General features: G+C 38.0%; 1 protein-coding gene across 3 annotated transcripts in view; it reads left to right on the top strand.

Moving 5' to 3' along the window:
- nrg3b (neuregulin 3b) overlaps positions 1 to 14,630 on the top strand; it is a 141,645-nt gene that overhangs the window by 76,470 nt on the left and 50,545 nt on the right. For all 3 annotated transcript variants that reach the window (XM_079851600.1, XM_079851601.1, XM_079851599.1), the window contains exon 2: positions 4,481 to 4,613. In XM_079851600.1, the coding sequence (XP_079707726.1) occupies positions 4,481 to 4,613 (133 nt within the window). The remainder of the gene's footprint in view (positions 1 to 4,480; positions 4,614 to 14,630) is intronic.

Below are 14,630 nucleotides of genomic sequence, written 5' to 3'. Positions count from 1 at the left end.
GCATGGGTCCCAGAAGCTCTGTACGCTCAGCGGTTAGACACAGGCTCCCTGCCTCACTACACCAGGAGAGAGCAGCAGGGCAGTGGGCAGCAGTGCATGATGGGAAAGCTAAGTCCAGGTTCCTAGAAGACCTTCCAGCTATGTGTGTGTGCAGTGTTTGATGTGCAGTAAACAGCATAGAAGAACTCTGCTCATTCTGGTGTCTCCCCAGAGATATGCCAGCGCATAAGCACACTAATGAGCAGGGTGATTACGGGAAGGCTTTCAGGAAAATGTTACAAATGTAAATGTGCATGGCTGTCTCTGCCGTGACAGAAAGCATGTGTGTTTTTACACATGGATGTGTACGGTTTTCCCGCTATATGGAGGTGATTATAGTGATGTGTTTTTAATATTTCAAATCCCTTTTTCTTTCATCTGTTCATTTTGTGTTCTGGGACTAGAAACCGAAAGAGAACACTAGGGAATTGTAAATTAGAGTTAGGAAAGCTACAATTTCTAAATTGGTTGATTATTTTCACAGCTGAGTTGTTGAACTGCTACATTACATAATACTCAATATTGTGTGCATAGCTTGCTAGTCGAACATCCGCCTGTGATTTGCTCTCATATTCAAAACTACTTGAATATATTTTGATCTTCTGTAAGTAGGTAATTGCATTTCAAAAACATTTTTACATTTTCTTCATTACTTACTGAGAATTACAAATTTACCAGCTGTCTTTTAGTGTGTCTGTCTATATTTGTATATGAAGTTAGAGTGTAGCAATTGTCTGCCACAGTGGTTGTCCACTTTACCTCAAATGAGCGTAGTGTTTAGTCATTTAGTTTTTCTTTCATAACTAGTATTGTTGCATTATAGCTACCAGCTGCAACTTTTAACTTTTAACCAACAACCTAGCAGTAAAAAGTTGTATGTTTGAATTCAAATGCATTGAAACTTTAGACAGCAGGTGAAAAATATTGGACATCAGAATTTTATATAAAGTGACAAAAAAGAAAATCTCAGCCAGAGAGAGAACACTACTGAATTCACTATATGCTAAAAAGTGTCATCATATAGCTTTTTTGTGACTGAATAAATTTCGTTACAATTGTCCGGGTGTTCTCGACTACATTGGAGAAATATTTTTGCTCTTCTGACTCAGATTACATACACGCTCTCACATATGCAGTGTTACATTTATTTTATTTTTTTTGTAGTGTTGTGAAGCAATAAGCAAATGCTTGAACCTGCCTGCACACTATTTCTTTCTTTCATATGAAGCATTGGAAACTCTGAATTTTAGTGATTCGTTTTGTGATTCGTTTTAGTGATATGATTAATGGGACTATTCATTTAAATAACCAGTTCAGTAAATAATGCATTTCTAAACTATTCTTTTAATTAGGCTAACCATTCAGAAGTGTAAGCAACATTGTACTTTCTTTTAAAGATATATTTAAAGAAACTAAAGAATATTGTGTTTTAGTTATATAACAATTTGGGTAAATTACACACACATAGATAGATATGTGCCTTTTTCAGTGTGCATGAGGACGTTGTTTTTTGTCCAATTGCTCATCACATATTCAGATGAATAACCCACTGGGATTTCTGATTCAGTTTTGAACTGTGGTAAGACTGTTTTCATGGAACTTATCAAGGGACTTACTTGTGTAGATTGCCTTCCAGAAAAAAATGGTAATTTTAAAGCAACCAGGATGAATCAAATGTTATGACAAACCATTTTGGGAATAACAAGAGGGGAGGATTTATGACTAAATAACCAGAAGCTGAGCAATTATCATGTCATGCATGAGCTGGCCGCACATGAAAGTACAGTGTCTGATGTGCAGAGAGCTCTCTCGAGTCCCAGGTGCACGGTGTGAATGCAGTCATTTTTTTTCTCTGATGGCCTCAACTGGTGACGGCCAACTTGAGATTTGATCTGCATAGTCATCTTCATAAAGTTCTTATTATATCTGTTGCCGTTAGATTTTCCCATGTTTGTGAAAGTTTTTCTTTACAGCAAAGCCTGTTGCGGGTTGAGGAAATCATTACCTCCCTGCAGACTTAATTAGGCTGGATGGTGAGGGTCGTCGCCCACGCGCTCCCAGTTTCCGTTCTGTTTCAATAACCTATCAATAGAAAGCAAAAGAATAAAGCAAGCATTGTGGGTGCCATGCCTCAGTTCTGTACCTGCAGGCGTTCGGCACCTTTGATTTAATAAACTCAATGATCACTCCTAAAATGAAGCTGATTGCAAATAGCTCTTTTGAATCCCAGAGCATCGATTGCGATGTTCATTAATTCGCTGAGCACTTCCACCAAACCCCTTGAAAGATCATGTATTTATTATACTGGATTTGTTTCCCCTCTTTTAATATAGTCCTGTGCAATGCTTATTGCATGTTCTGGCAGTCCTTGCCTACGGATGGGCTCAATATGGCAGGTTTTATGAGCACCTATATTAGAGCTGTAGTGGCGAGAGATCAGTCCATAAGTAGCCCTGGGTCACACAGTAAACACTGCTGATTGCTGATCAACTAGCCAGTCAGCAGCAGTATACCAGTCAGGTTTGAAACGCCACTCTGGAGAAAAATGAGACTAATAATCTACCCAACAGAATCCTCCATTTTAACAACAAAATGTGCAGATCAATGGTCGTTTGATCAATGCTCCTGAGATGATTTATACCGAGTCATAAAACCCACCGTTTCTATGGACACTTGAACAAGAGGCTATGAAAAATCCAGTCGGATGCTGTATGAAGGCTAGGATAAGGCATTTGGCGCTGTTATTGTATTGTTTATGGTGCAAAGCAGTCGCTTTTGGCTACCGTGCGTAATGGAGTCATCCATCGCAGCTTTCTCAAATGAACGAAGCATCTTTGATCTCTTTTTCTTGTTTCAACAATTTTCTAATCCTTCATCGTCTTCTGCACCAGTGACCTGAGATTTATCCATCAGGACGCGAGAACAACAGATTGATTTGACCTTTCCTGTGTGACTGCAGGTGTCTGGTGCTGTTTGGATTGCCTTTTTTTTTTAAGCAGGACGCATGCTCGCACTGAGACTGCCTCTTCTGCTGGCAGCTGCAGACTACAGATGTAGCTTTCGACAGTGGGCAGCGGCATCTTTGCAGCGCTTATGAATGTCTCTGCTTTATTTCATTCCGTGGCAGATGTCTGGGAGATTATGTGTGTTCATGTGTGCATGCTTTCAGTGCATTGTTTTCTGCTTATGGACATGGTTGGTGGCGGTATGACTGTGTAAACATGTACCAGGTGCTGCAGGCCCTGGTTTTGTATTCAGAGTCACTGCTAACAACACAGCAGATGTTGATGTACATGTTGAAGTCAGGCAAGCAAAGAAGGGTCAGAGGAACCAGATTCATTGGACGTGCCCTGTTCTGATCCAGATTAAAAGGTGTAGGCAATGTTTTAGAAGCAGCAGTCCTTCCTGAGACTAACTGTTTATGTGAATCATCTCTGCAGTTTGTAGAGAACAACAGGAAGGTGCTAATGCAGGCTATTTAGCTTTGACCAGCATGCTGATTCATTAGCATCAGTCTTGATTAAGGAGGTTATTTGTTGTTCATAAATTGCACTAATTAAATATATTAAAGAGCCGATGCATTGTGGGTCCAGTTGTGTTAAGTGCTACAAACATTCTGTGATAAAGCAGGCAAACATGATTTGTCCCCCCCCCCCCCCCCAAAAAAAATGTAACCAGTTAATTTAAAATAACAATCAGAAGGAACTGTTTCTCTAAAATGATCAATTAAATCTCAAAACTTCATATAAGAGAAAGACTGGGCATTGATTGAGCTTGTTTGATTATTGCCTTGTTTGATTATTTGGGATCTTAATCATAATTAAGCCCATTTATTATTATAAATTATTTTGTTATCATTAATTTTATTGTAAGAACAGCCATAGTTTTCTTTAGGTTAATACATTTAACAGTATCTATGTTAAATGTATGTATTTAAAAATGTTATTTAAATATTTATTGGGCATTTTTGATACATATTTATTACAATATTTAATAGTTAGTAATACATTTATATTTCCCCCACTCAATATAACATACAAAAATGTCTAACTGCCTAGTTTATATATTATATATTTGGCATCCCTGTTGTAGCTTAAAACATGCGGTTTATTATCTCTGATGGCCTGTCATTAAACCCTTATACCCCATATAAGATCTATAATAGATTCTAGAACATTTTCTAGACTTTGCATGGGCTCATTTGTAATCAGTGAAGTGATTGTGAAACCATCGTACTTGAACGTGTGATTCAATTAACACCATTCATGTCATAATATTGAGAACTCATTCAGATGTAATTTTTATCACTGGAATGGACATTATGGAAATGGATGGATTATTAGTGTTTGATTCATTTGATTAAACTTATTTAATCTTGATTAATCTCTTTCTGTCCCCCCTCATCTTTCTTGCACCCTCCCTTTGTCTCTTTCACACGCAGTTGCCCCTACAACCTCCACCGTACGTTCCGAGTTCTTCAAGCCATGCCAAGACAGTCAGGAGATGGCCTTCTGTTTGAATGAGGGAGAGTGCTTCATCATCGAAACAGTGGCAGGTGTACACAGACACTGCAGGTGAGTCTCTCTCTGTGTGTGTGTGTGTGTGTGTGTGTGTATGTACATGTGTCAGATCAAAGTGGTTTTCCATCTTTACCATTTCTTCACTGACAACGACGATTTTTTCAATGTTTTTTTTTTTTGTTGGTCAGAGAAGCTACCACCCTTTTTAATGTACATGTACATAACAATGTGCATAATGACTAATTCATGTGCATATGCAAAGAAGACAAAAGACTGTGGTGACTCTGTGCACTGGATTGGCTGAATGTATGCTGAAAATCACTAAAATAACAGAGCGCAAATTACTGTGAGATGACAGGAGGAGTCATGCTGAACGATGTGGTCTATTTTGGACATCTTGGCACATGCGAGAGCAGTTTGAAAAGTCAACATTTCAAGAGTATAATTAGAACACTGATCCGCCTCGTTGGAATGTCTGAATGACTTAACCTGAAGAGTTTGATGCGTCCAGCTTGTTCAAAGACGAGTGGCTTTGCTTGGAACGAATAATGTTTGGAACGCGTGCTGTTTGTGATGCCGCAAATAAAAGAGTCTCTCATTAATTTTGATATGGTCTGAACTGTTGAATGGTATAAAGCTGCTTAGTGCAGAATTCCTCAAGGCAAGGACTGTAAGTAAGGTTTATAACCAGTTCCATTTTTAAAAATAGTGCCAGAACCGTACTGCACTAAAATACACTTGACTAAGCATCCATTCCAAATGTTACAAAGGGTAGCACATGTTTAAAAGCAGAGGAAAAGCAGTGATGAGTGGAATGCAAAAACATGCTCATAAGTGTTCCTGCAATAATTGTGCAATGACACCGCTATTGAATCTACAGTAAAACGAAGAACGTCTCTGATAAGCTATTTATTTATAAATCAAAAACATGCAGCTTAGCCTGTGTAGTCCAATTTCTGAATGAATAACTCTTTTGAGATGATTCTTTTGAGCGAATCAAAGACTTTTAGTACAACCAATGTTGTTAGATTCCCAAATAAATTATTCTGATGTGTTTGTTTCGTAACACTTTATTTTAGGGTCCAATTTTCACTATTAACTAGTTGCTTATTAACATGCATATTACTAGGATATTGGCTGTTTATTAGTACTTATAAAGCACATATTAATGCCTTATTCTGCATGACCATATTCTACATCCCTTAATCCTAACCAATGCCTAAACTTAACAACTACCATACTACCAACTACCTTTTTATTTATTTTTTATTTTTTTAAATGTAAAGACCCTTTCACACCAAAAGTAACCTGAATAAGCCTCAGGCTGAGGGAAATGCAAATTCACACCTGTACAGTAGAGGGTGCATCTTAAATAAACTGTTCAGCTGTGCTGCCATTCTGGATTGCAGAAGAATATAGGACGCAGGAAAAGAAAGTTCAACACTTCAGCAATGAAAACAAAAAATCAAACAATTGTGGTGTCTATCTAAATTTATTTTTGATTAATAGTATTGGATTGGATCATCAAAGGTCAGCAGCAAAGATATTGGTTAATAAAGTGATATTAAATACATAAAGAATTGGTTAGTAAAGTGAGATTAAATACATAAAGTATAGGCTACCTAACATTTTTTATTGCAGGGTTGTGTAATAGTTTGCATTTCACAGTTTTTATTCATTTTGAGGAATACTGAATCTGGTTTTGTGCAAGTGAGATAGGATGTGCAAGGTATGCTTACATTTTGTCTAGGTCTACAATAACATCATGTTTACACAGCACACACAATGGGTCTGTGCTTTACTCTCTCAACAACAAGAGAGTGGTCAGTCAATACATGGGAAAACAAAGTAACTTGGGTTACTTATTTGAAAAAGTAACTCAGATATTTTCTTTTAAAGTAAAAGTAATGCTTAAAAAAGTGACTTAATCAGATTTTTTAGTCAAAACTTTTTTTAAGTAACTCATGTTGCTTGTAATGCGTTACCTCAACACTTTTTATTAGTGAATCAAATGCATACAGGTTAACACTGTCTGTGAGGTTTAAATGTGAGTTTTTGACTAGTTGTTCATATGACAATGTGTAGCTGACAGATTTTTCAATGTATAATAATCATTATCCCGCTTATTACATGGCTACTTGCCACATAAGTAAATAATTAGACACGAAATATTGATCTGTGGTGAAATATTTTATTCGGTCTTTAAACACAAAGCTTCCGCTGAGAGAGCAGTTGCAAGCACGATATACAGCCATTTATGTCACTTATTACACTGCATTTCGCCACATAAATAATTATGGGGACAAGATATATTGATTTCAGATTAAACTGTTTTAAAATCGTACCTGTTTGTATCTCATAATCCAACAGTGTACAAAACAATAGTCACAAAATGGCAGCAGCTGCATTTGTATGAAACAAGAGAGAGTGAGTCCATGATACTGGATGGCATAATTAAATAACTGTACACAAAATATTGATTCGACTGAGTTTTAATATTTTATTAGCTCACGAAACGCAAAACTTCCACAAAGAAAAACCACGCTGGATGGCACTATTGACCAATCAGAATCAAGTATTCCACAGAGCCGTGTAATAAAAATAAAATAATGATGTGTTACAGCATTGTTTGTTTGTTTAGTATTGTTCTGAGTAAATTGCTATGGTCGATTATTGTATTGCAACTATGGTTGCTCTAAAAATCATTAATCATTAATGAAGTCAAGTCACATTTATTTATACAAAAAAAATTACATTCGTACAATACATATAGTTTCAAATCAGCTTCACTTTAATAAAACAGGAAAATAACTGTTAATGTTGTAAAATTCATCATTTATGTAACAAATTCAGGTCCCAGTTTATATTAAGTGGCTTTAACTACTAGTACTAACATTGAAATTAATAATTTGATACAATGGACTTATTTTGTACATACATGTTTTTACATTGTACTTAAATTTTAAAAATACCTGCATGTAATTACAGCTGTAATTAATTTATGTAATTACATTTGTAATTACATTGTTGACCCTTCCTTTACACCTTAACCCACCCTTAAACCTACCCATACCACCACACCTGTCTCTAACCTTACCCGTGTCACACCTCAATAGCAGCAATGTGTTTTACAATACAACATGAATACAATAAGTACATTGTATTTATTTTTAGATGTAAGTACGTAGTACTTAAAGCCACTTAATATAAAGTGGTACCCAAATTCAATTTTCAGCTGTAAAGCAGCTCTACGGAAGATAATAGTGTTATTATTCAGCTCAATTTTGTTGTTTCAGTTCAATACAGTAACTGTCAATGTTGCAAAGTTCTTCAATTAGGAAACAAGTTCATTTCAGCTAAGCAGCTCAACAGAAGGCATTATTCAACTTAATTTAGTTCAAATTTAGTTTTTATCCTATAGTGCAATTAAATAAACTTTTAAATTAGAAAGAATTGTATTTATTATTGGTATCGCCTTACCGTTTGGCTGTGGAACTGCATTTCTTTCTTTCTTTTCAAATATTTATTTCTTAAATGTGCTAAAAGTATCATTAATAGAGCCATTTAGGAACCCAAATCAGAAGCAGAAGAAACATTTGGTAATTCCCATAATTAGCTGTAAATCTGAGGGTGCTTTGCTATGAGCCATACTGCAAAATTTGCAGATGTTTAGGGATATACGTTTAGTGTTACGCCCTATCAGCGGATCTGTTTACTGCTCCCCGAGCCCCTTTTCATCTGACAGACCTATCTGCTTCTCCTCCTCATTCAAATGTAATAATGTTTTTAAGTGTTTTTTTTATTTTATATTTATATTATATTATATTTTATAAATAACCTCCACTACCTTAGGCTAAAGGCTTAACACAGGCTAATGTTCAGTATAGCAGTGTCCGGAAAATGTAATCAGAGGGTTTACCCATATTATTGCAGTTATTTCTCTCCCTCATTTTCTCTTTTATCCTTTTTTTTTCTTCCATTTGGCCTTTTATCAATCCCACTAATGGGATTGTTGTTCCCAGTCATTGCCATGGTAACAGATCTTTGGTGTTTATCATATGCACACAGATAACATAGAGCTGTGTCCAAGTGCTGCCATAATAAAAACTCTTTATAATTTAATGTTCACGGCACAGAGAGGGTGCCTCCAATCTCAGTTGTTTTTGCATTTGGAAATTGATTACCATCACCTTTATTACATCTATAAAGTGAACAGAGGCAATATGAAAGCTTGGTTTCTCATAATATTAGCTGCGGATGTTCATAATAAGTAAATGTGATATATTGTTCTATCTATTAATTAAAAGTTAGATTTTAAAGGATGCTGTGTTATTTTATCACAGTTGTTTGCCTGTAAATGTCTAGAATGAGGGCAGAAAGAGAGCTGGAGCAGCGAATTGTGGTGTTAGGATTAATAAACAGAATGTGTCTATTTCACATCCAGGAAAATCTGACAGGAGGGATTGTTCGATGCACTTCACTGAAGACAAATGATAAAGACGTACATGTATAATGCAGGAGTAGAATCTTGGAAACCCTGGTAGGGGTATTAAGGGATATGACTTGACTAAATGAATCATATTAATGATGACGATATCCTCTTTTTCAAGTTTCTTATCAAGCACTCTCTTTTCCGAGGAAGCAGTCGCGATTAAGCTGTCAGATCTCAACACACAGTGTTAATCCAGGAAGCTGTCTCCCCTCCTTTTCGCTGGCCTGAGGGAGGACTCAATGCACTTGTACCCTCTTTAACGCCCAAATAGCATCTGAAAGAACAGGAACCAATTAAGACTAAATAATTATGGTGTGCATAAATACACCAACCTTCAATCATGAATACAAACATCCTACGCAAACTACCCTAGTATTGTCTTGGCTACAGCAGAGACTGTGTAAAGAAGATTAAACCAATTGACCAATGGGGAAAAAAGATGAATAATAAGTTTATTGTAGGCATGTGACGGTACCAAATTATGGTGTTGAATTGCATAAGCAGTTGAAAAGATAAACAAACTTCAGTGTTGTCCTCTAATAGAAAAATTCAGAAGTGCAAAAGAACATAACTATAAAGAACAAATTGAACTTTTTTTGGTTCAATCTTTTCTAGGATGCCAGGTTTTAATCCAGATTAAAATCACAAATGTGTTACAACGTGTAAACAAATATTTGAAGGGGGAAATGGCATCTTTAAGTATTTTGTGTTTAAAAAAAACATATGCGCTCTTAGTAGAAAGGGTTGAAGGCACTTCATGTCACGGAATGGTAAATTAGTGAAGCGAGGATTCATGTGCGGGAAAAGAAGGATTTTAATAAGTAATCAAAATAAAACATTTTGATTCTGTTTTTGACCAACAGTTGACCGAACCCTGACACTTCATATAAAGTACCTATTAGGGGTTCCCATCATGGGATCATTTTATGGATTTAGTTTTAATTTTTTTATTTATTTTAATTAAATTGTATTAATTAAACAGTCCGTAAACAAAAAAATTAAATAGCCTGTTGAGTATGAAAGTGTTTTACAATCATTTAAGGCATTTCTCCTTATATAGAACCTTTTTAAGTGTTATAGAACCCTACTGAACCTTTTTTTTTTTCTTAGAGTATACTGTATAAAAAAATCTAAAAAGCTTACATGTTCAATAACATGTAAATGCTGTTTTACGTGCTTTCTTCTCCAAGACAAGTGGGTGTCAGAAACAGAAAGTTGCACAGCTGCTTTGTTTATGGGGGTTATCGTGTACCCACTGCATTTCTCCTTTTGTAAGCAGCACCTACTGTCAGAGAGTTAATTTGCATTTTCATTCAGTCTGTCTGTTCCACTGATTGGTTGTTTTAAAAGAACAAAGATGAAGGAGGATAATTAAAATGACAAGCTCAGGAGAACAGATAGGAAAATCAAACTTAACACAACATAACATCAATGAGAACGGACCACAACTAATGAAGAACTGAGGGCTTATATGCATGGATTTATAAGCAAAGGGAACTAATGAGTTAATAAATTGGACAACAGGTGAATTAAACAAGGCTAACAAAAGAACAAACTAGAAACCAGGTCAGAGGACAAGACAGACAGGCATAAGAAAGCTTACTTGTTACACTTTGGCCCCTCCTGAAAAGGCAGGTCCTCACGCCTTAAATAGTCCAAATGAGGAGGGAGGGTGGGGGTTCAGGAGGAGGGCGAGGAACTTGAGAGGGGCAAAACATAACCATGGGGGAGTGGAGGGTGGGAGGAGCCAAAGGGAAGCCAGGAGCAGGAGGAGCCAGATATTGAGCCAGAGACCAGCCAGGACGAGGCCCCAGGGCAGAGTCAAAGGCAGAGGAGCCATGGTGACGACGACTTGATGGAAAGCATCCTGGGGACGACCAATGGAGATAAAGCCACCAATAATGGAGACCCAGGTAAAGTCAATGAGCCAAAGAGCTCACGCGACACCTTTGGTACTGGAGACATGGTGTAGCCGCAGCGACGAGCATCCGAGGTGGAACCGAGGAACCTGTGGACAGAGGCAAAACCGGTGGGGCCGAGGACAAAGGCAGGGCCAGGGGGATGGCGGAGCTAGATGGAACCGAAGGCTCAGGCAGGTCGACGTCTGACCAAGGCGAAGCCGGAGGGACGAGGGAGCCCGGTGGAGCCGTATGGCTGATGGTTTCCGGTGGAACCAAGGGAGGGAGGAGCCAAGGCGTAGCTGATGTGTCGACAGGCCGCGGTGGAGTGATGGGTTTAGAAGGTAGAGGCTGAGCCAGGGGATCCTCTTTAGTGGGCTGAGCAAGTGACTTGAGGCTCTGAGGTGGATCTTCATATGGTGTTGGAGATGCAGATGGTCTGAATGGAACCAGCAGAGGCAGAGCTTCAGAACTGGCTGTTAGAGGAGGCGGGAGAGGGAGGCTGGGAGGGATCACAGGAGATTCAGGGCTGGACGGAACCGGCGGTGACAGGGTAATTATCTCCTCAAATTAGTCCATCAAATCCTCTAAATATCTTCCAGAGGTTTTAACCATCGCATTCACCGAGGCGGGGCAATGGGTGGGGCCTTCCTACAAGCCGTCGAACTCCACAATCACTCCCTCTGCGACGCACAGTGGTTTCGGCTTACGCACCTGGTCCGACTCTCTGAGGGGCGCAGGCTCTGGGGCGATGTCCTCTCCATTCCTCTCTGTTGGATCAGGCTCATCGATCGCTGCAGGCCTGTCTCCCTTGTCTGCAGTGGGCTCTAAAACCATCTCTGTCGGGTCGCTTGCTGGTGGTGGATGGGGCTGGTGATGTCATCCTCCGCGGGGCCAATTGTGTGCGGTGAGTTGTTATTCACCAGCACCCACTCCACGAATGCAGCGAAATCTTCCCTGGGACCATCCGCTGGAAGGCGTGCCTTGTACCTTGGTCAGGGTAGTTTGTAAAGGCACGCCAGAAGGATGAAATCCCATGTGATGTTCCAGTGGACAGTCTTCCCGCTCCAGACACAGAAGCTGGACGGCAGGTTGGTCCTAAGGGAATAATGAAAATTGAAAAGGGAAAAAACACAACAAAAATTAAACTGTTTCAGTCCATTCTTCTGTCACTGGTTGGTTGTGTTAAAAGCATTAAGCCGAAGGAGAATTAATTAAACAGTCTTTAATGACAAGCTCAGGAGAACAACATAACGTCAATGAGAATGGACCACGACTACGGGAGAACTGAGGGCTTATAAGCATGGACCAAACAAAGGTAACCAATGAGTTGGACAACAGTATAAATTGGACAACAGGTGAATTGAATAAGGCTAACAAAGGAACAAACTAGAAACCAGGTCAGAGGACAAGATTGACAGACAAAAGAAAGCATACTACAAAGCATATTACAGTCTGCTGTTTTCAGACAAATCCAAAAATTGAACAGAGTTTTAACCAGTTGATCGAAATGAAGCTAATGTGCATTCAAAACATTTAAACAGTTCAGATAATAATAAGTTATCTACAATTATTCACTGTGTTTAGAAGTGCCCACAATAACAATACATTGCAATTGGTTACCGGGTTATACTGCATTACTGAAAACTGTAAATCACATCTTTAGTTTATTGGTAAGCAGTTAAATTTGTCAAGATAATGGAACCTATCACAAGCAAATTCTGTTGGCTCATGAACATCATGTCAGGTGGTAGCAACTCTGGTGGCTAAATCTGAATGCAGACAGCATGCCTGCTGGTACTGTCCTTCCCTTTTGGCTGCTCAGCTGGTATAAAGGATGAACATCTGCAGATACTTCATTCTGGGTGTTTAAGTGGATTACTTGCATAGTGGACAGACAGTTCAGAGCTTGTTAACTGAAACATGCATGTTTAAACACAGACACACATCAATTTGAATAAAAGGGCTTTCCTGTGTCAAGAATTTCATGCTGCGGATGTAGGAGGTGAGTGTTGGTCTGGTGATTTGATACCCCTCTAAATGTCAAACTCAGCAGCTTTGGAACAGATTGAGGAAGCTGAGACAAAAATGGAGGGATGGGAAAAGAGATGGACGTATGTGTATAGAAAGAGACAGGAAGGTTATGAAGTGCCGCTCACATAAAATCGTATTATGTTTTACTGAGTACTCTGGGTTTAACCGTACTTTAACTATTCCTTCAATTTATTGGCGTTCTTATTTATTTTCTGTTTTACCGTTGCTGTAGTTGTTATTGTATAGTGGCCATGATGGCAGATGGAGTGCTCTCTAAATTGAATTTGATTTGAATGGAGAGGACTGGGGGAGTGAGTGATAGAAAGAGACAAGGGGAAGAAGCATGGAGAGCCTGTTTTTCTCCCCTGAGTGAGAAGAGAAGTCACAGAGAGAGCTCAGCGTAATTAATCATTCTAAGTGCACTAACAATGAGAGAAAAGGGGAATAAACATTCAATAATCACATCAGATGGGCGCCGTCGAACAGGCCTTTAAGAACCCTAAGTTGAAGGAGGTCAGCTTTTATGCTGCAGACTACTAAGACATCAAACACAGCCACCTCTCCAGACCAAGCAAGGACACATCCCTCAACTCAACATTCATTTTACAACACACTATAAAGCAGAATTCAATGCAGTGCTTTATTCATGGGTGGCCCATAAAGTGGAAACCTCTGCCTTGTGAGGTTCAATCTGATTATCTGTACAGAAATGATTGAACTGCGATTTTTAGCTCTAGGTAGGACATTACTGGACACAACGGATTTTTTAAATGTTATTATAGTGTTTTATTGTTTTAATTAGAGACTGAACGGTATTAATGTAATATCTCGATTACAGTGACCAAAATGATCACGGTTATCAATATGGTATTGTTAGAATGTGCTGGAAATGTAAAAAAAATACTCATACATGAAATTTACAACATAAATTTGGTCCGATTTTAGCATTGGTCTTAACAAAAATGTAAGAACGGCTGGATAAAAATGTAAATCCACTCTCTGACAGTAGGTGGCACTTATGGAACAGCAGAAATGTTTCCCCGGTAACCTCTGTTTACAAGGCAGATATAAATGTTACTTTATTAGGCATTACATGGAGGGAAGATGAAAAGCAAATGCCATAAAAACTTTTCTGAAGACTCATTCATTCTTCACACAAAACGATACGCTGCATGCTGCGCCTGCGTGAAACTGTTGCTAACTGTTTATAGTGTTTCAAATCGTGATAATCAAATACGGTTAATGATAATTCAAATATGAAACGTAATACTAACTGTCTGGAATTTTTTATCATGTTTTATAGTCATACTGGTAACTGTTTCATCCCCAGTTTTAATTGAATTAAATGCAGTGTTTTTTGAGAGACCAATGGCAGTTGTTCCAGACACTTGCTTGGAAAGAAAGTTTTTTTTTTTTTTTTTTCTAGGTTTTTTGTTTTTTTTTCATTTTTATTTATCTCGAACAATCAGCAAAACAAAATTTTAAAACCACAAAATACAACCCAAAAAGTCAGAATTTAATAACAAAAAAATAGGGCTGTCAAACGATTAATCACGATTAATCGCATCCAAAATAAAAGTTTGTGTTTACATAATATATGTGTGTGTATGGAGTATAATTATTTTCTATATATAAATACACACACAT

This window comes from Squalius cephalus (assembly GCF_949319135.1).
Source record: "Squalius cephalus genome assembly, chromosome: 19".
NCBI classification, from domain to species: Eukaryota; Metazoa; Chordata; class Actinopteri; order Cypriniformes; family Leuciscidae; genus Squalius; species Squalius cephalus.
This window is presented reverse-complemented; position numbering and strand designations above follow the sequence as displayed.